This window comes from Tachysurus vachellii, chromosome 19 (genome assembly GCF_030014155.1).
Source record: "Tachysurus vachellii isolate PV-2020 chromosome 19, HZAU_Pvac_v1, whole genome shotgun sequence".
Lineage (NCBI taxonomy): Eukaryota > Metazoa > Chordata > Actinopteri > Siluriformes > Bagridae > Tachysurus > Tachysurus vachellii.
In genome coordinates, this window is record NC_083478.1 from 9,407,501 (window position 1) to 9,428,046 (window position 20,546).

At 36.8% G+C, this 20,546-nt stretch overlaps 1 protein-coding gene across 5 annotated transcripts in view; it reads right to left on the minus strand.

Annotated features, from left to right (window-relative positions):
• megf6a (multiple EGF-like-domains 6a) overlaps positions 1–19,763 on the minus strand; it is a 28,340-nt gene extending 8,577 nt beyond the window's left edge. For 2 of the 5 annotated variants that reach the window (XR_009650030.1, XM_060894490.1), the window contains exons 1-17: positions 19,425–19,763; positions 13,674–13,796; positions 10,009–10,134; positions 7,349–7,471; positions 6,705–6,827; positions 6,468–6,605; positions 4,883–5,005; positions 4,635–4,757; positions 4,303–4,485; positions 3,911–4,042; positions 3,701–3,829; positions 3,425–3,553; positions 3,177–3,311; positions 2,945–3,079; positions 1,137–1,262; positions 228–359; positions 1–84 (exon numbers count right to left, since the gene is read on the minus strand). The exon at positions 1–84 is cut by the window's left edge and continues 45 nt beyond it. Coding sequence is in view for 4 of the 5 variants with exons in the window: in XM_060894490.1 (XP_060750473.1) it covers positions 1–84; positions 228–359; positions 1,137–1,262; positions 2,945–3,079; positions 3,177–3,311; positions 3,425–3,553; positions 3,701–3,829; positions 3,911–4,042; positions 4,303–4,485; positions 4,635–4,757; positions 4,883–5,005; positions 6,468–6,605; positions 6,705–6,827; positions 7,349–7,471; positions 10,009–10,134; positions 13,674–13,796; positions 19,425–19,581 (2,221 nt within the window). In the remaining variant the exon portion in view is untranslated. The remainder of the gene's footprint in view (positions 85–227; positions 360–1,136; positions 1,263–2,944; positions 3,080–3,176; positions 3,312–3,424; positions 3,554–3,700; positions 3,830–3,910; positions 4,043–4,302; positions 4,486–4,634; positions 4,758–4,882; positions 5,006–6,467; positions 6,606–6,704; positions 6,828–7,348; positions 7,472–10,008; positions 10,135–13,673; positions 13,797–19,424) is intronic. The other 3 variants (XM_060894491.1, XM_060894492.1, XM_060894494.1) reach the window with 3 other exon arrangements.
• Positions 19,764–20,546: the final 783 nt, after the last annotated feature.

Here is a 20,546-nt window from a genome sequence, read left to right on the forward strand (position 1 = left end):
AGCCCGAGACAGGATCACAGCGTTTGCTGTTCTCACAAGGGCACTGAAACTGGCAGCCAAGACCAAACCAGCCATTTGGGCAGACTGCAAAAATAGTTTGTAAAAATAAGTTATTGACATGAAATCATACAGCTGCTAATTTGTCATGAAATGGTAGTTAAGCTAAAGTATACACGTCCTAGGAGTGGTGACCAGTTCAGATAAGTTACAGCTATGTCAACATTTACCAGCCTGACAGAGGCTTCCAGTGTATCCTGGTGGACACGCACAAGTTCCGTTCTGCTTGTCACACTCCCCTCCATTCTCACATACCGGACATGATTCAGCACAAGCCAGGCCCCAGCGGCCCTTCTCACACTCTGGAACACAACACATTTGACATACAGCAAGGTAGTTCATGACCTGGAGCTTATTTTCCATTTAAAATAGATATATTATGATATCGAAGGGAAGAATTCAATTAAAGTACATTTTCCATGGCTGACAAACTGCTTCCATTGCTTCGTATTTGGGATAAACTTTTATTAACGGATCACAGATCAGGTCTCAATGCTGCATGCTACTATATAAGCAAAAGACTGTGAGTCTGCCAGACATCTGAGCCAAGCTAAGCAGCTCCTGCAGTTTAAACATGACATTTCTAAACCTCCATTATTCTCTCGAACTACATCACACTACACTCCCACATTTATAGTCCCAATGTCTGATTCTACACATGGTGTTGCTGCTACATTTCAGTTGGGAGCTGCTACTCAGTAACACATATTTAAACTGTCTCATTAAGAATGATGAGCTGCGTGTTAGCCTGGCGTCTGACTAAGAGCTCAAAAAATAAAGTGGCCTTTGGGAAGACATGCATTTTATAATCTTTGGCCAGAGTTTAATAATATTTAAAAACAGATACGCATATGCGTATGTCCTGGAGACTTTCTCTTAAATGTGACTAGAGCTTAAACAAACAGGTGAAAGTGTGAAATGGTATTATTGTAAGTGGATGTTTCTGGTAATGTAAAGGTCAATTGATCAAGCAATGCAGATTCAATACGATATCAGATGCTATCTGGTTATCCACAGTCTACATTGTGGTCTGCATATGTTCCTGCATGTGTTCATGTTCATTGTGGCCCATTGCTTACCTTCACCACAGTGTTCTCCCTTCTTTCCTGCTGGACAGTGGCAGCGTCCCAATATAGAATCACACTCTGCTCCATTACAATCGCAGTGCTCAGAGCAGCCAGCACCAAACCTCCCTTCTGGACATTCTGGTAAATAAACACACTAAATTTCACACAGTGCCTTTAGAATAGGCACAGACCTGGTTATCCTTGTGAGTAAAGAGCAACACTTTGATGCTGTCTTTCTTCATTCCTGCTGTTTCGGTTCATTTTAAACAGGAACTTTGTTTCTAGTTTGGCATTTTTTTCTTGCTACTGTCACCATAGTATCAATCTGTGCCCCTGAAATAGAGCATGATTTAGAATAATGCTGTAGTCATAAACATAGGTGTGTTGAGGCTCTGCAGACTTCAGATAAGGTTATGAATAGTGTCACAAGTTTAGGGCTGTGTATCAGGGCAATCACAAAGAGTCAGGGCTAAAAGTTCCCGTGGTTCCCACCATGGTTCCCGTTTCAGTCCATCCTGGAAGATCCAGGTTAACCTGATATTCTGTGTTGACTAAAGTGGGATTAAGGCTGTGGATCGGAAGAACACAAAGATAGCAGAATTTACCAAGGACAGTTGCACATGTTCACAAACCAATTCACAACTATGGACAATTTGGCATAGCTTATCTCCCTACTCACATGTTTTATTCTGGAAACCAGAGAACCACTCTTAGCACAGGTAGTAGACAATAACCTGCTATCCCCTGTATTACCATGCCACTTGCTAGGATTGACTGTCTTGGTTCATTGCTAAACAATGTAGAAATCTGCCTTAAATTAACTCCAGTAGGACAGAGGGTCTGGGTGAGTAGGTAATCTTATGTCCAGACTTTACAACAGTAGTCAGGATCACTAAGTGTAGATAAGTTTGAACAATGACTCAGTGCTTTGGTTCAGACTTCCATGCACCTGTCCTATCTTTTGGCACTAGGCAGACCACATGGTATCCAAAGCAGTTAAAACATCTCAAAATCCAAATAAAGTATCATGAGCCCAGATAAAATATTAAATCAATAAATAATGAGTAGAGCTAATACAATTTGATTTGATTTGTCTTTCTTGGAGCTGTGTGTGAATTTGGAAGCCTGGTGTGCCTCCTTTTGCAGTCTCTTGTTCCTAATGGCTGGCAGATGCAGCTCTCTGATTGTTTAACAACTTCCAGATCAAGAATATTTCCGTAACCACCTTGGCTGACTGTATACAGTAGCTAAAACTGTTGGAGATTGGAGAATTTCTCTGTAGACGAAAGCCCACGGCATTAGAAGTTCCTATTTTCCACTCTTCCAGACAGCTGCTACAGTGAAGAAAAATACCAATAATACGCTTTGTATTATGCCATTTTGGAACTTTCATTAAGAATATGTGAGAGGATGAGTAGTGATAGAGTTGAGAGGAGTAATAATCCAAACATAGGGCCATATTCAGAGTTGGTGACCTAAGTACAAAGGTTAGATAAATATGTATGTGGAGAAAGTTATGCATATTCATAGATGGCTTATGCAGAGGGTTAACAGGATCTCCTTCATTAGAAGTGTCTGAGACAGGGGTTCTTATAACATTCAGTTCACTGCCTTTAAACACAACCCCCACTTCCAGATTTGAAAAAAGGGGATATAAAATTCAGAATGAAAAAATGAAAGAATAATGTAATACATCCACAAAGGAATATGAAGAAGAATATAAAATATATAATTAATTCAAACACTGTCAAAATACCTTTTTTTATTGCTGTGTTTAGGCACAGAAGATATCAGTATCAGTAGTAAAAGACCTTTCACACCTTGGTCACAGTTCTTTCCATGCCAACCAGCTGGACACTGTTGCTGACACTCTCCGGTTATGTGATGGCAGCTAGTTCCTGGCGGACAACGGCATTTTGTCTTGCATCCTGGACCATAGTACCCACTTTCACACTCTGACAACCAAAGATGAGAAAACAGATAATATTTACACCTTGGTATTTTGGATTTGTATTTGTATTATATGATACCAGCAGCAACAAACCAGCTAACCTTTGCTGCATGTCTTGCCCTGGTAGCCAGGTTTACACATGCACGTTCCATAATGTCTGTGGCATTCGAGAGTATTTTGTTGAACACACTGGCACTCAGCTGAACAGCCAGGTCCATATGACCATCTAGGACATCCTAAACATGAAATAATTGGAAAATACAAGAAGCATTAACATTGCAAAAGGCCACTAAAAAAAACTTTGCAAAGATCATTAAGAAAGTTTAGAGTTCAATCTGCTCAAACTTACTGAGATGGCAAAACCTCCCATACAGGCCTGGCTCACATAGACAGGCACCATAGGTTTGATGGCAACGTCCATTATTTACACAATTGCACTTTTTATTGCAGTACTTGCCATAAAAACCTTTTGGACATCCTGCAAGCCACAGACCACAGAGTTATAATCAAGCTTTGCACATATTCATTTCCATAGTTACTGCTAAGCCATGAGGCTGGTGGCTGAAAAGTAAGCATTACAGTGAAGAATACACATAAAAACACACAATCATCATATTACACTCACCATTCTGGCACATGTCTCCAGTGACCCCTGGTGGGCAATGGCAAAACCCCCTTACAGAGTCACACATAGCTCCATTCCTACACTTGCATGTAAAGGAGCAGTTTCTGCCAAAAGTGCCCTCAGGACAGGCTGGTGGCCAAAAACACCACACAAGTCATACACTAGCAGTGTGTCCTTATAAAGCAAAGAATATGTTCACTACAGACTCACTCTGGTTGCAGATAATGCCGGTCCAGCCATCAGGGCAGTCACAACCACTGTTCTCTTCATTACACACACCACCATTAGAACAGTCTTCACAGGCTAGACTACAGTCATAGCCGAATGTGTTGTTCAAACACACTGCACAATTTTGGAAAGTAATAAAAGAACACCATTCAGGTAAGAACCAATAAACCAACATTCATTGAATCACATTAGGTAATTAGTAAATATCCCGTAAAGTATGTTTAGTGGTTTAAATTTTCAGAACACACTGACTTACACACCTAACTTTCTTATTTACAGTACCAGCATTTTCTGAATTAAAAGAACAGAGCTTGATTACCAAGAAAACAATAATGGAAAGACAAAAGACATATTTGAATCTATCAGCGACTGACCAAATTTCTCAATAATAGTGTTCTCTGCCCGCAGTTCTCCAAAAGTGTACTCTTCAAAATCGTCATGAAGCTCGAGAGGTTGAGGGTAATCCTGCAGCAGGGTAATGTCTGAAAATGGGTTTTCTACCACCATATGGCGAGACAGTGCTTCAACAAACCGTGCTTCTTCTGGCTTCTCCAGAGCTGGACAAACATGAAAAAAGGAGACATGATCTATATATATATATATATATATATATATATATATATATATATATATATATATATATATATATATATATATATATATCATAACAGAGTGTTCTCATTCACATTTAGGACACTTAACCTACGGATGCAGGAGTGTCTGTCATCAGCCAAGCGGTGTCCCAGCTGGCAGAAGCACTGGTAAGACCCAGCTGTGTTTTGACACGTATGCTCACAGCCTCCATTATCAGACACACACTCATCTACATCTGTCAAAATTCATTAAAACATATATATATATACACACATACATATTAAAACATTTTTCTGTTCAATACAACAAGGCATAAGGATTCATGTCTGATCTTTAGCAATAAACAAACAGTCTGTGTACCATCACATCCACATCCATCTGAGCTGAGTCTGTATCCAGCCCTGCAGTAACATTCATAACCACCAGGATAGTTGGTGCAGTCCTGTTCACAGCATGCACTTTCCTCTAGACATTCATCCAAGTCTGGAATACAAAAACAGTCCTGGTAAATCTGCTCAAAAACAACGCATGAAGCAAGACTGTGTCTTTTTTCAGCAGGTTGAACCTGCAGGTCAAGAAATTTTACTAAAACTTTTTTGCAGTCAGAGAAAAGAGCAGCACACTGAGAGAGTCAGAAATCAGAGAGAAAGCTACCAATCCAAAAATAATAGACTGTAGCTCTGTAGAATATAATAATATACACTGCCATCATCCAGATGGCCAAGAAGAAAGAGAATGAATGTATTTTCTAATAAATCACTGTATTGTTCCGTGTGTGTGTGTGTGTGTGTGTGCATGTGTGTTTATATATGTAAATTATATTCATGTGTCTGTTCTGTTGGTCTGTCGTCCAGATTAATTCTCTCCAAAAGGTCCATAAAAGTCAGTTTTCTGTCAGCTGTGTATCAGAGATTTAAAATGAGATTTTCACATACTGTAGGCTGCACTGTCCCCCTGTAAACCAACAAACAGCGTGATAATGCATGGAGATATTTGTTCACCTAATGTGCTAAACTATGGAATTTCAGTTGCATACACATTAGGCAAAACTATTAGAATTGTTCTGATACTACATTATGCATCGGTGAATTCAAACATAGTTTAAAAATTTACACTCATGTTTATGCTCTTGCTTTTCAGGGTCAATTGGGGGCCAAATGTATTGTATGTATTAAATGGGTTTTAGTTGTAGTTCATAGTGCATTGTTGTCATCTCACTAATGAGTTGGTCTAATAATTAATGAATTATAATTTACTGGTCAGTGGGGGGGCACGGTGGCTTAGTGGTTAGCACATTCGCCTCACACCTCCAGGGTTGGGGTTCGATTCCCGCCTCCACCTTGTGTGTGTGGAGTTTGCATGTTCTCCCCGTGCCTCGGGGGTTTCCTCCGGGTACTCCGGTTTCCTCCCCCGGTCCAAAGACATGCATGGTAGGTTGATTGGCATCTCTGGAAAATTGTCCATAGTGTGTGTGATTGCGTGAGTGAATGAGAGTGTGTGTGTGTGCCCTGCGATGGGTTGGCACTCCGTCCAGGGTGTGTCCTGCCTTGATGCCCGATGACGCCTGAGATCCCCACACGCACAGGCTCCCCGTGACCCGAGGTAGTTCGGATAAGCGGTAGAAAATGAATGAATGAATGAATGAATGAATTTACTGGTCAATGTGAAATGGCATAGTAGAGAATGTATTGAGGGTGTAGTGAGCTGTTCATGATATTCATTGTGTGAGTGCTACGAATTTCCTTGGGATCCTATTCATACACTTTGAGATCTAAGACGGAGAGTTTAACTAAAATGTTACATACAGTAGTTGTTTAATGGTAAAACAACAAACAAACAAACAAAAAACAAAAAAACAGTTATTTCTAAACATACAGTACCTACTTGCCAAGTGTTGACCTGATCTCACTGTAGCATAATATATTAATATATGCAATATATGCACCTGAACAAGTCCTGAGGTCTTCATCAAGTTGGTAACCATGGTTACAGCTACAGACAGGTCCTAGTGTTCCGTGATGACACTGATGTGAGCAGCCTCCATTCCCAGACTCACAACTGTTAACTATTTCCATTTCAATGCCTGTCAAGACAGTATACAAGAACCAAAAAGACAATGAGAGCATACAGATCATATCACCTACAATGATCTTCAAACATAAGTATTTTCTAGGTTACACACGGTAGCACTTTCGGCCATCGGATCCTAGTTCGTATCCAGGGTTACAGATACAGTAGAAGGAACCTGGACTGTTTCTGCAATCATGAGCACATTCAGCCTGTCCAGTTTCACATTCATCAATGTCTGAAACACATAAAATTCAACAGTTCTGATTGTCCAGTTTTTGCAGGTCAAATCATGAGAATTACTGAAATGGTGTAGAATAGGTTAGAAAAGGTTAGCAAATCTATTTCAGATGTAGTTTCTAAACACCTTAAGAATCACACTTACTAAGATCTTCTCGAATGTTTCACTGTACAGAGTCTGATCTCAGGGTACTCCTTTTACCACCTGACTGGCGTGCTCGACATACCTTTAAGCCAAAAGTAATTCTGACACAGGATTTCAACCTCTACTAGCTGATTTTGTCTATCCCTGGTGAAAAGAGGAACCCATCTCACATTCATTCAACCTTGTTTTTCTTTCCCAAATAAAATGCTATATTTCCATCTTTTTAAATGTTCCCAAACCACGGGAATGAAATTTCCCCAAAAGGATCCATTAAGGAAAGGATGTTCCTTATTAAAGAGCCTTCCACAGTAGAGTAAGTGAAGTGAGTTACAGGGTGGAAAAAGCGTTTAGTTATTCATGCCAGAGTCATTTACCTTCACAGTTCTTGTGATCCTGAGCCAGGCTGTAGCCTGTGTGGCAGACACACCGGGCACGGAGACCTACATTTCGGCATGTGTGCATACAGCCACCATTCCTCTCAGCGCATGGGTTTCTCACTGTAAGAGAAGCAGGTCACTATTACATGCCGTGAATATGCCATAACTTAATAAGACATATGCAAATCCATTTAAATTTTGATCTTACTGCATCATATTTACACTGTAAACCATTTCTTCATTTTGTTCCTTAATGTGAAAAAACTTTTCCTCTGTGGCTAACAGAGTTCTCACCAAAACTCACTTCCAAACAACTGGTTAACTGTGTAAAATTATAATTCAGGTACTGAACAAATAATCCTACAGAATTTCCACATGACTAATACTCAGAAGTCAAATAAAGTTACTAAAGGAAGACAAGGCATACACAGCAATATCCTAAAAGTTCTTGATACACTGAATTTCACTATTTTAACTTCCAGCACCCATGAAAGTCCTGCACACACTGTACTTTATAATTAATATGGTTTGAGGGAGATATTTGAATAATAAACAAATAATCAAATAATAACCATTCATGGTAATCTAACTGGTTGGAGTTAAAAATTCTATATTCAAAAGCACTTAAAAATGTTAATCAAAAAAAGAAGAAAGAAAGGCTAGAGGTGGGGTTAGCATTCATTCTTTTTCTATACTCAAATTTATTCTTATGATTGAATTTAAGGGAGTTTTTCCTTGCCACTGCTGCCTGAGTCACCTCAGACTTGCTCACTGGGGATAAATACATATACATACATACATACATACATACATACATACATACATACATACATACATACATACATACATACATACATACTGTGAACTATATATATCTTGAATTTTTATTATATTAATTCTTTATACTTCTCCTTATGTTTACCTTCTGCTCTATGTTTATGCTCTGTAAAGCTGCTTTGAGACAATGTCCATTGTAAAAAGCGATATACAAATAAACTTGAATTGAATTGATTTGAATAAATTGTATAAATTAACAGTTTTTTTTTTATATAAATCAAGTCATACATTACAGTATGCATGCACTGAACTGTTAAAAAATCATATTGTAGATTCACTACAAGTCCACTATGACTTTTAGAATTGAATATTAAAAACACAATGCTATCTGTTGCTTAGTACTTAAAGCCATTTTCGATGTTGAGAAAATCATCTGCAATTAATATTTTACACTTTGGAGATCCCAGCAGTGTAAATTTCCATTAAGCATCAAATGCTAAATCAATAATGCCATAATATTTATTTGTATCTTGTTGTTTTTGTGCACTATTCATCAGAGTGCAATAGATTTCATTACTGCAGCACTTCATCATTCATCTTCTAGATCATTTACAGACTGTTTTTTTCCTCTGGAGGACAATCATTATCGACTCTGCGTGTCTCCTCCTAATTCAGAACAGTAGTGTTTACTGGTGAACAATGGAATCTAAAGTGGGAGTACGTTTTGGCAGCCACATGGATGCAGACCCTTTGTTTGCCAAGTAGATGAAGCTAAATAATTTATATTTTCTTGGAGGAAATTGCAACCATTTCAAAGCATGCCAAAGCACACAGCAATTTAACACATTTAATATTTGTGCACTTCACACTGAGCCAACTAAGCTCTATTTTCCATCTCAATCAGTTACTTCAGCTTGAGAGTTTGTTATTGTTGTGTCATTGTCATCAGTAGATTCGACTTAACCAGCCAGCTTTACAAACTTTTTTAATTAAGATAGGACATCAGTCCTACATGCATGAGGATCTTTAGCATTGTTCAGGAGTATGAATCAATTAAAGACAATACCATTAAATACAGTATCAAGTCGTGCGAAAGCGACTATAGGCAGGCATCCAGAAAGCCTTCCAGATTAAGCCTTCAGCCTATAGCTAGAAGACTAGATACTTCACATCGAAGTATTTCAGCGGATATTTTAGCTCTCATTCTCAAAGCAAAAAGCTGGTTATCTATCCATACTGTAAACAGAAGACGATCATATTCACTGTTTTATTAATCTGGATATACTATATAAGCTTTTCTGACCCCTTTCTTTCACTGGGTTTTACACAACTGATTGTGTGCAACTTGTGCTGACAGTAAGGGTTACAGGGGATATCATGCATGAGCATGTGGTTCAGTTACCACGGGATGCAGGATGGCTCTTCCATAGTTTCTCTAGTTTCCTCCAAACTCCCAAAAACATTCCAAGAAGTGAACTGGTTTAGATCAATTGTCTTTTTCTGTTATAAACTGTAAGTATGTGCATTTGTGGTTTTTGTGCTGATGGTGCGATGTGAGGGTCTAGTAACCCATTTAGGGATTATTCCTGCCTTGTGCCTAGTGTTCCCTGAATAGACTCTGGATCCACTACAGCCTTGACCAGAATAAAGTCTAACTAAAATTAAGTTAATGGGTAATTTTTAATTTCTAAATTTTTATATAGATTTAATAATGTTTTATATTTTATGATTAATTTTACTACGTATTTGTCTAATGGTAAGCGCTTGGTAGCACATGCCACACTCAGACACAATGGCATGTTGACCATACTGTAGTTTTTTCCCCTTATTGTGAAAAAGAAAACAATTGTTAAGGAAAAAAACAAGCGATGGAAACTTACATTTGCAGCGTTTGCCATCTGCAGTAAGCTGGAAGTTTTGTCTGCAGCGACACTGGAAGTGGGCAGGAGAGAGTTGTACACACTCCTGTTCACAGCCTCCATTATTGATGGCACAGGAGAATACAGCTGAGAAGCAGAGGCATTAGTGAGGCATTATTCACTAATGCACAACTGTTTAGGTAAGAATGGTGTCAAATAAACACTGACAGGACTGTACATTGTATAGCCAAATGAGACAAATATGTTCAACAAATCTTGACATTAATATTAAAAGGTTGCATTATCTTAACCCCAGCTGTAACTAGATATCTGTGGAACTATACAGATGGCATTCTGTTCATTTTCTCAAAGTCTAGCAAAAACAAATTGACTGGATTATCGATTCCTTAGTAAAATACTGCTAATGGAGTACAAATTCATGTTTCCTACTGTATGTCCTCTCAGCATTAAATGTGATCTAGTGACATTCAGCACACTCAAAAAGTTTGTAAACTGTTTGTACCATTACTTTTCACAAGGGTGGCAACTCTTAATAAAATATAAATGCAACATACCTTTAAATCGCATTTAATGCACATAGTTAGACCATTAGGACTAAGCTTATATTTTAAATCAATACTTTCCTAGGTAAAATATATATACAAAAGGTAGAAGAGTTGTGTCCTTGGGCTTCCCAGCTCACATTCCTAGTCAACAACGTGCTGTGATTGTACCCTCAAACATACATTTTTTTTGTACCTATAGTATGTATCTGTGCATATAACATATAAAAATGCATATATAACTTTAAAGCCTTAACATAAAAGTTCTTTATAGTCCAGTTACATAACTTAAGTCTTTTATTTATGTTTTTTTTAAAAAGATCAGCAAATTTCTGGAGTTGAATATTCAGGAGTTAGACATAAACTTTGGAAAGAGTTAGATTTTGGGAGGTTTTTTTTTAGACAAAGGGTGCTCTAAGGTGGTGTAATATTTTGGTGTTCATGCACTGAAAGGGTGTTGAGGATCTTGATTCAACTCCCCTTGGTGTTAATTGGTCTACTTCTTGCCTGCACTCAGTTCATTATCTTGGACTGAGGAAGGTAAAAGTGACAGTTTACTTCATTAAAACTATTTTTTATGCTGTGAGGATTTTTAGAGAACACTGATCTAGTTTGGAGTAGCTCAGTGGTTAAGGTGTTAAGGATTAATAATCAGAAGGTTGTGAGTTTGAATTTAAGGTCCAATAAACTGCCCATCCTGCACCCCTGAGCAAGGTGTATAAATTTAAGTCACTGTGGTCTAATATGATTAATAACATGAAATACCTTTAGCCTTTTTTTTTAAACCATGAATGCATTCTTATTTAAATAAAATTTTACTCTATATGTTAGTAGAATTTTAACTGAAAAGAGCCGAAAAATCAGCTCCCGGAAAACAGTTAATTTAACTTTGTGCTAGAGTATATATTCAATGGTCACACACGTACACTCACAGACAGTGAGAATGTGCTGAATGTGCTGTGTATACTATCTCTATGTGAAAGACACAATACCGACACAAAAGATAAAGGTACAGCTTCAGTAAACATAGGTACAGTTTCCTACCTTTATTGCTTGAAAGCACAGTGACAAGTAATGGTACTCTTTAGTATGTCTATTATGACAGAGAATGAACTGAAACCTTTAATAACAGGGTGAAACAATGCAGTAAATTGTCCTGCAGTGCACCATTAAAACCCATTAATCAGAAGCTGAAAAGAGTCGAGTCAAGGTGAGTAAAGACAGAGTGTGAACATTACTAGCTTATCTCTTTGTCCACCCCTGTGTCACCCACTCCTGTAATCACAACAGTATGATTCGTAATTATCTATGACCTGTACCAGTGATCTGTCCTTCAGCTATCTACTCATTGTCTGTTCACTGTTTAGCACTCCACGTTTTTTCCTACAAAGTGTAATTGCAGGGTTTTGTTTTTCTTACAAACTGGTATTACGTTTTTTTTTTGTTTACCTTTGATGATGATCTTCAGGTTGGGGCTTATAGCTTTGAGGTTTATTTTAATTGTAGTAGCCTGTTAGTAAGCATGAGCCAGGAGTAAGGATAACGCTTTTCTAGAATAATTTGACCAGGAGCCGTAGGGTAGCTATCATACAGCCAGCACAGGGTCAAAGAAAGGTTACTGCTGAAAGGTTGGTAAACACACAAGACATTAAAGTAATTCAAAGTGCTGAAAATGCAGAAAGTGTGATATTGAAAGCAATACTACAGACTGTTCACATTTGCTATGCACACAAGGTAGGTGAGCTTTGTGTCTGTCATCATGCATCCAAATTTTATCCAAATAAGAAAGAGAATAATAATGGCAGTGTTTTAAAGCTGGATGGAGATATACCTTGTGGTATTTTTCAAATGAGAAACAGAAGCTTGGATTGGAGAATGGTTTAAAGGGTAAAAGGTGGTACTTCATTCTGCAGAAGAAAACATTTGGCTTGCAGCAGAGTTATTAAGCACCTATCTGTTAGCTTTAAAAGCTTTATGGATATCTAATACAAAACATCAGGAATATTTGCCAATTATTTGAAGAAACATTATGCACACAAAATGTGCCAAGTGTATGTGATTAATTAGTATATCCTTCTGTGGTTTAACTGATCCCAGCTGGTTCCCCCACTCACTCAGTAAAACTGGCTTTTGGAATGAACCTGGGCTCTCAGCCCTGGACTTGTCACGTTTACTGAAATAGCTTAGGATCTCATCCCAGTCAAGGAGTCAGGATCATCAGAGACACAGTGCAGCTACTGCTTCAAATCCATAGCAGAGCAGCAGATGAATGAATGCATATTGTTTTTAAAGTGTTTAAACACAGAGCCTTGCTTCCAGGATATAAAATTCATGATTGGCAAATGGAATCCAGTGGATTTATCAGGCCATCGCTCAACTTTTCTCAAAAATGAATGCCAAATTTTCACTTACGCAAATGACAGTTGCTTTACAGTAATAGCAAACAACTTGGTGAGCCTTGAGAGAATGTCATGACTAAAGTTGTAAACCACATCTTCATCTTCAGAATTACTTCAGAAAGTCATAAAAATCCTCCATAACTAAATATGTCAATGAAGGAGGTTTATTGTGTAATTAAATGCACATGAGTAAGAATCCCTCTTAGTTTCTGAAGAAAGGCCTTTATGCTATGTTTAGGAACATCCGAAGTTAAGCCATAACTCCCTGTGTGGCACAGCCTGAATCTGACCAAAATAGTGGCGGTCTAAATCTAAAATGATGGATGATGAATCAGTTTTGGTCATTATGTGGGGCATTGTGTTAACTCAGAACAAACTGTTCGTCTGACACCATCTTCATCAAAGGCAGAACAGAAGATGGCTGAGGAACAAATAAAATATATGCAATGAAACACTGCTTAACTTCACTGCTCACTGCTCCGAGTAGACTACAACAAAGGCTGTACAGTACAGAACAGTAGGTAACATTCAGTTGATATGAAAACAAATAGTGCTTTCATTTCTTCTCATACACAAAACTGAAGCTGGAGTCCTATACTGGCTTTGAAGTAATCAGTCTTTGGATTGTGGATAGCGGTGACAGAGTCCAGAAGTTCAAGCCAAGGCCAGTCACTAGTCTGTCATTTGTGATACTAGCCTCTTGTGAACCCTGTGCCTCACTCACCGATACAAGATCGTCCATCGATGTGTACACGGAAGCCTGGGTTGCACTCGCAATAATAGGAGCCTCTGGTGTTCACGCATCTGTGCTGGCAGCCTCCGTTATGGACCTGACACTCATTCACATCTGCAGATAAACAATTAGGAAAGCAATCAAACACTTGATCATATATCTAATTATGTCTTGGGTGAGCTCAAACCATATTAACTGGATAAATACTGTAAAGTTTTTGTTTCAGATTCTACAAAAAAAAAAACATGAATCTATCAGATCTCTGATCTCTGCACTTTGTATGGCTCAAATTAACAAGTTATTTCCAGGGTAAAACACATGCACACCTATTGTTTAAAAGAACAACCCCTTAATAGCTGTAGTTTCTAAAAGGCTCCAAAATGAACACTGCCAAACTAAGCCCCTGCTGAAATACTAAACTATAAGCAAACAGGTTAGTGGATTCCTTAATGCACCATTGGAAAACACTATAAACTCTTGACTGAACTCTAGGGCATATTTCAAAATGTCTGGTTTGAGTGTTACTAAAGCGAAACCTATAATTAGTGCATGCTGTAATTCTATTTCTCTCAGTAGTTACATGTCTATGTAATGTCTAAACTACAGTTTGTCCTGGCTACTCTAATTTATCACCAAATCTACAACACAATCGGACCACTGTTATTCAAGAACAGTGTTTTCTGCACATCGCTACAGCATATAGTGTACAATGACACAATGATCAAAATGTCAAATTTATATCCTGCATATGACTAATGCCTCTGTCTGGTGAGGAAAATAACCTTTGTTTGGATTACCTTGTGTTGCTTCTAGGCAATAGTACAGAAACCACAGTAGAGAATGGTTTCAAGTAACACCTGAGTAGCTGTTATAAATAAATCATATTCCCACTGAAGATCATTTTTTAAAAAAGGTGGGTGGGGGTGCTAAGTTCTGGTTCCTGGATGGTGTTCATAGAGGCCTGGTGGTCTCATCTCAAAAAGAAGCAGAGATGAAGCACACTCATTGAAATAGAGTTGGACGAGTGTCAGAATTAGTCCATAGAGCTAACTTTGTCAGCCTGAGAGTTTTGTGCACCATACCAAAGTTTAAATATCTACTAAAAAGAGCATTATTATAAATTATTTTTAATATATTATTATATACACAATAGTTTTCAGATACTTATGATTTCTTTGATTTGCCCGCTAGAGGAAAATAAAGAAATGTAATAATAATATGTATACAGTAGGATCAAAAGCACAAAAGCAGACTTCCCTTTAAGAACCTAAGAACCAAAGAACCCTTGAGGGGAAAATTGTGGGAAACGTGGGTAATAGAATCTTATAACGGTTTGCTTATAATTATTGAAATATTTATGTATAATATTATGCTACACCATAGATTTAATGTTAGGCTTGATAAGATCTCTATATTTGTAATCCCATGTAAAGAAGATGCAGTTTATTATTTATATTTACTATTTTAAAATGTGTGTATATATATATATATATATATATATATATATATATATATATATATATATATATATATAGCATATATATATATCCAAAGCTGTACTTATATATAATAGATATATGATAGAATACAATATATAATACTATACATAGACCGCAACCTTATAAAAGTGATTTGTAACACATTTTAAATACATACAGTACTTTCTGTTAACCGACTCCAGGGTAATCCTTGGAAAGTTACATAAAAGTTTTTCAGGGGAAGGTTTCTGATCATTATGAGTGTCTGTACTTGGAATCTATTGCATTTTTCTTCTAGTGGAGGTCTGGACTTGAGCGTTGCAGCACAGCTTACAAATTTGTCTCAATTAGAGGTTAAATGGTGTGAAGGAAGGAAGGACGGACAATTTTAAAAAAATGTGCTGGCAATCATCATCAATTTAAACTAACTCAAATTAAACCATTTATAATTGTTCTGAAGAAATTTGAAATGATCTTGCATCATAGCCTATGGGACACTAATATGTAGATAATACTGAAGGACAATTAGAGGAACCTTATAGGAAGGATTGTGTTCAGTATAATATACATAACATGTGTTTATCAATTAATCATTCATCTACCCTGTTCAATATCCCATTTCCTGACCAAAGAGAATGGTCAAGCAAATATTCACTAGACATCAGTGCTTCAATGTCACTTTAAAAACATGCAGTCATTAAGCAAATTATTCGACTGTGATTTGACAGTGTGACTGGCCTTCAAATTATATTGCAATTAAGAGCATGGAATATCATGTTTATAGATCATTTACTAATAAGAGATTACAGTAATGTTTAAACAGGATCCTTAATGTCTCCTCAAAATATCATTATGTTATGTAACATCAAGCATGTTATGTGAATAAGAAGAAATAAGGCAGAAGTTAATATTAAAAGAATTAACCCTCATCTCTTAAGCTAATTATCGTCTGTGATGTTTAAATTTCTGGCTTATATTTTTGATCTAGTTTATTATATTCATTTCTACATCTTCATCAAACACGTTCATAGTCAAAACTCCAAGTGAGTCCAGACCCTATGCCAAGAGCAACCATCACGAGGAAAGAATACAGCCTGGGTGGGTTGCCAATCCATTGTAAGGCACCATGCACATGTTTATTTACACACTCATTTACACCTAGGGGAAATGTAAAATAGCCAATCTACCTATCAGCCCTACAATGTTTTTAGGCTGGAGGAAACCAGGAAACCCAGAGAAAACCCCAGATATAAAAACTGTATGTAGAGTATGTGAATCTCTACACAAACAGTAACCAGTATCAAACTTATGAGGTGTGTAATGGCAAAGTGTCATACTTCTGTGTTTATTACACTGTAATTTACTAATTAATGCCAGTGATTTTAAATAATAAATGTTTAGCCAAGCAGAAGCAAATTTGAGTGTTCATTCCAAAGACTGCCTCAGGTAATTAATTATACAAGCTATTGCACTGAAGGATCACATCACATTTCTTCCTATACATTTCTATGAAAAAAGCAAACAAAGCATATATTATTGTGCATTACTTTCCAGGAAAATTGTTAACTACCATCTGTGCTGCTGTAAAGTACAACTCACCGTAATAAATATGATTATAAATGAAATCTAACAGACTGATACTTGCAACGTGCTGGTTATGAGTTCAGGGGTTAGGAGCCACCACAGAAGTCCCTAAGAAAACTACAATTTCTAAAGAGAAATGTCTCCTGTCCAGGAGATCCAAGAGGAATCTTAATTACAGTGGCCCAGAGCCAGAAGCTGATATGAGGCTGAAAAATTCCACAGCAGCAGAGTGGTGCACGCCAAGAGGAAAGACCCCAGTCCATTTACAACACGAGGAAGAAATAAACAAATGATGGTGTTTCTCCTGAGACTGAAAATGAATGAATTGACTATGAGACATAGGTTAGAGGCTATATGTGGCCTGGAAGCATTTACTCTTGTATACTTGATTTGCAATTCATATGACACTAAGTAGGAACATGTCCATGGATGGGGAATTAACTGTGGTTATATCCTGTAATAAAATTGCATGTGTCTTGAGCGTCATTTCTCAGAAGGAGGATACAGCAATATTGATGTCACGTTGCTGCTTCCAGGCTAATCGTCATAGAATTATGACTACTTATATTAGATGAGGTGTAATAAATATTTAACTTAATGAAGCCCACAGATTCCTCTTTATCTAAGGAGAGGCTGCACAATGTTTTTCACAAGAAAACAGATAAGATCTTTAACGTTTGGTAGATGGGAACATTTTGGCATCCTGAGAATTTATGATGCTAACAATCCAATTATTGTGTGCAGAAACTGCTGCACTAAGGCTAGAGATGTATACACCCAAAGTTATTGCAACTCACTGCACTTTCCATGATTTAACTTTAAACTACCTGCAAACTACTCATATTTATACAAAGCTCGATAGACAGCCAATAGCCTCAAGCTGTGGTTGCATCTAGAGTAGAAAAATCTAATATTTCTCTAATGGCTTCTGTTGGTTATGTTTATTTGTCAATACAAATAAACTATATCATTTCAAACTATATCAAAATATCATTTTAAGTCACTTTAGTTTTAGTGGACTTATATAATGGGGTATTTTTTGGTCTGGCCAGAAGGTGTTTTTATTTAAGTTTGTGAGAAATAAGGATTATAAATAAGGACTAGAAAAAAGTACAGACTGCCAAAATCTTAGTCTGTCTACCACATTTGTGAAGTAAAATATAAGGGAAAATAACAAATCAGAAAGTGAGGCTGCAGATCCAGCTGCTGACAGATGAAAGGAAACCGCAACTGCTGCAAACTGATCATGCCAGTCAGTCTCCTTTTAATCAAATACACATTTTCTGAAGTTTCTTATCTCACAGCCATATATCCTTGGAGGCCAAACACCTAGACAGTCAAATCCTTTGCATTAAATCACCACTTAGCTAAACTGATCAATCGTATTCTGATAGATTTTTAGTAATTTATCACCTGCTATTATACCAATAGAGGTGCCATTTCTATTTTAGCAATTCCATTTCTATTTACAAAAATTCAGACTTATAATACTAATTCTTTTACCATTAAATAAAATCAAATTAAATTGGCTCACAGAATAAATATGCAGTACAGGCATATGCTTGTTTAACTGGCTGTGAATCAGAGCATCTGAGAGTTGGCTGAGGACATCTAAGCACTCATGCAAACTGTGCCATGTCTTTCTCCATGTGTCAGGGTTCATTTATTATTCCACCATTACTTTTAAACCCTTAGGTATGATTAGAAATGCTAATGACGTCTATCACATTCTTTATCATTCTTTTATGTTACATAAAGCTAATCAGGAAGCATGTTAACTGGTTACGTGCAGTCATTTTTTACTTTCACAAATAGGAGAAAGTCTTAGCATAATTTATACATTTATACATTTTTGCAATGTTGTTTAGAGTCATTTTTCCAGCTCCTGGATATTTTGTGACCTCCAGTATTTTTTTTTTACTTACTTAATAATTAAAACCTCTTCATAAGTGGAGATTGTTTACAATTTTGCCAGCACTTATCTAGAAACAAAATATAATATTGTTATATTGATCTTGGTCTGCTTGTAATGTATTAGAAATACATGTTTTAGAAAGCTATGAAATATAAATAAAAAAGGTTCATATATTTTCCTTCGGTAATACAACTTGGAAACAGTATAATGGTTACAGTCAGGAACAAAATAGCTAATGGATACATAGTTTATTTAGTAGTTTCCTAATCATCTTTAATATTAAGGCTAGAAATTGTGCAAAATATCTTTTTTATCTGCACATTTATACACAATGCTATTATTTGTGTATATTATACAGTTATTACAATGCTATTATTTCTTGCTTATACAAGTATACTACTTTAAACAACTAAAGTTATTTTAAGTAACTATAAGTATTTATTAAGTTATTTGAATATATAAATTTTGTACGTGTACAGCAAATATTGCCAAAGGTCTGTAATGAGAATAATAGAATTTCAGTCATATATATATATATATATATATATATATATATATATATAACTTAAATTATTCATGAATATGCCTTTTTTGAGAATATGACAAATCCTAAATGATCTCTTATCTGTTCCCAAACAAAACTTTTCGAGTCCTTTATAGTTGATTTAGTGCCAGATTGAGTGACAGATGTTTAATATTTTTCCACAGCCAAATCACAGACAAACATGGCAAAAGTTTAGCAAAAATACTATAAACAACACTCACCTGTCCCCACATATCCCGTGTGGTATCCACTGAAGCAGGTGTAGCAGTTCCTATGAAGGTGGCGGTAATGTGGACTCCCAGCATTCAAACTGAGAGCTACCTGAACCCAACGAGTCACAAAAAGCAAGTACCACCAATGTGACATAATGCTGAACATGAACTGCACCACTGACACTTAATTCAGATACAAATAAACACAGGCAGACTTGTAAAAGGAAACATTCTTTTCTCTTGTATGTCTCTGCCTTTTGCTCTGTCAGCTCGTGTCTTCTGTCAATGCCAAAGACTTCTATTTCTCTCTGACTCTCTCTGGTTCTTCTCTCTATGCTCTGAGAGATAGGCATGCCTGGGTTGTTGTGGCTCTCAGGCTCCTCCTTCACTGCTATGACTATATCACTTCAGTCCAGCCTTAATATCCCTTTCTCCCCATCAGGAATTAGAGAATTCCTCAAATCAACAAACTTCCTGTTTGCTGAAATCACGTCAGTGGATATGAGCCCTCTTCTCTCTTCTGAGATCTAATTTCCAACATTGCTTACATCCAGTCTTAAACTGATTAGGATCTTCTTAGAAAAAAACTGAGAATCACAAAACACAATGGACACGTGAAATATTAAAACAGCATGCTGCACAGTATCAACTACATAATTCCAAGATACACTGTGAAGTTCTCAGCATCCTGCATATACATTTTGATCACAGCATACAGACAATGCTCCTCAGATGGACATCAGTGGTTCAGTAAAGTATAAATACAGAGCAACACATTAAAAAGCAAAGCAGAAAGCAGTGTGGAAAAATGTGCCAGGTATCACTAGATCTCCCACAACAAGAATAAATCTGATGAGAAGAACTGCTGCTTGGAATGACATGTTTAAAAGGAAACAGCTTTAGCTTTGAATTATCCCATAAGTACAGTCATAAATATATATATATATATATATATATATATATATATATATATATATATATATATATATATATATATAATTTTAGCTTAGAAATAATAGCAAATGTGACAGTGTGTTGGCCTGGTGGCCCATAAAGGTGATGCCTGCAGTATTCAGAAAATGGAAATTTTGACTTCAGGCCGATATATAAGAATAGAATAAAAAGAAGCCT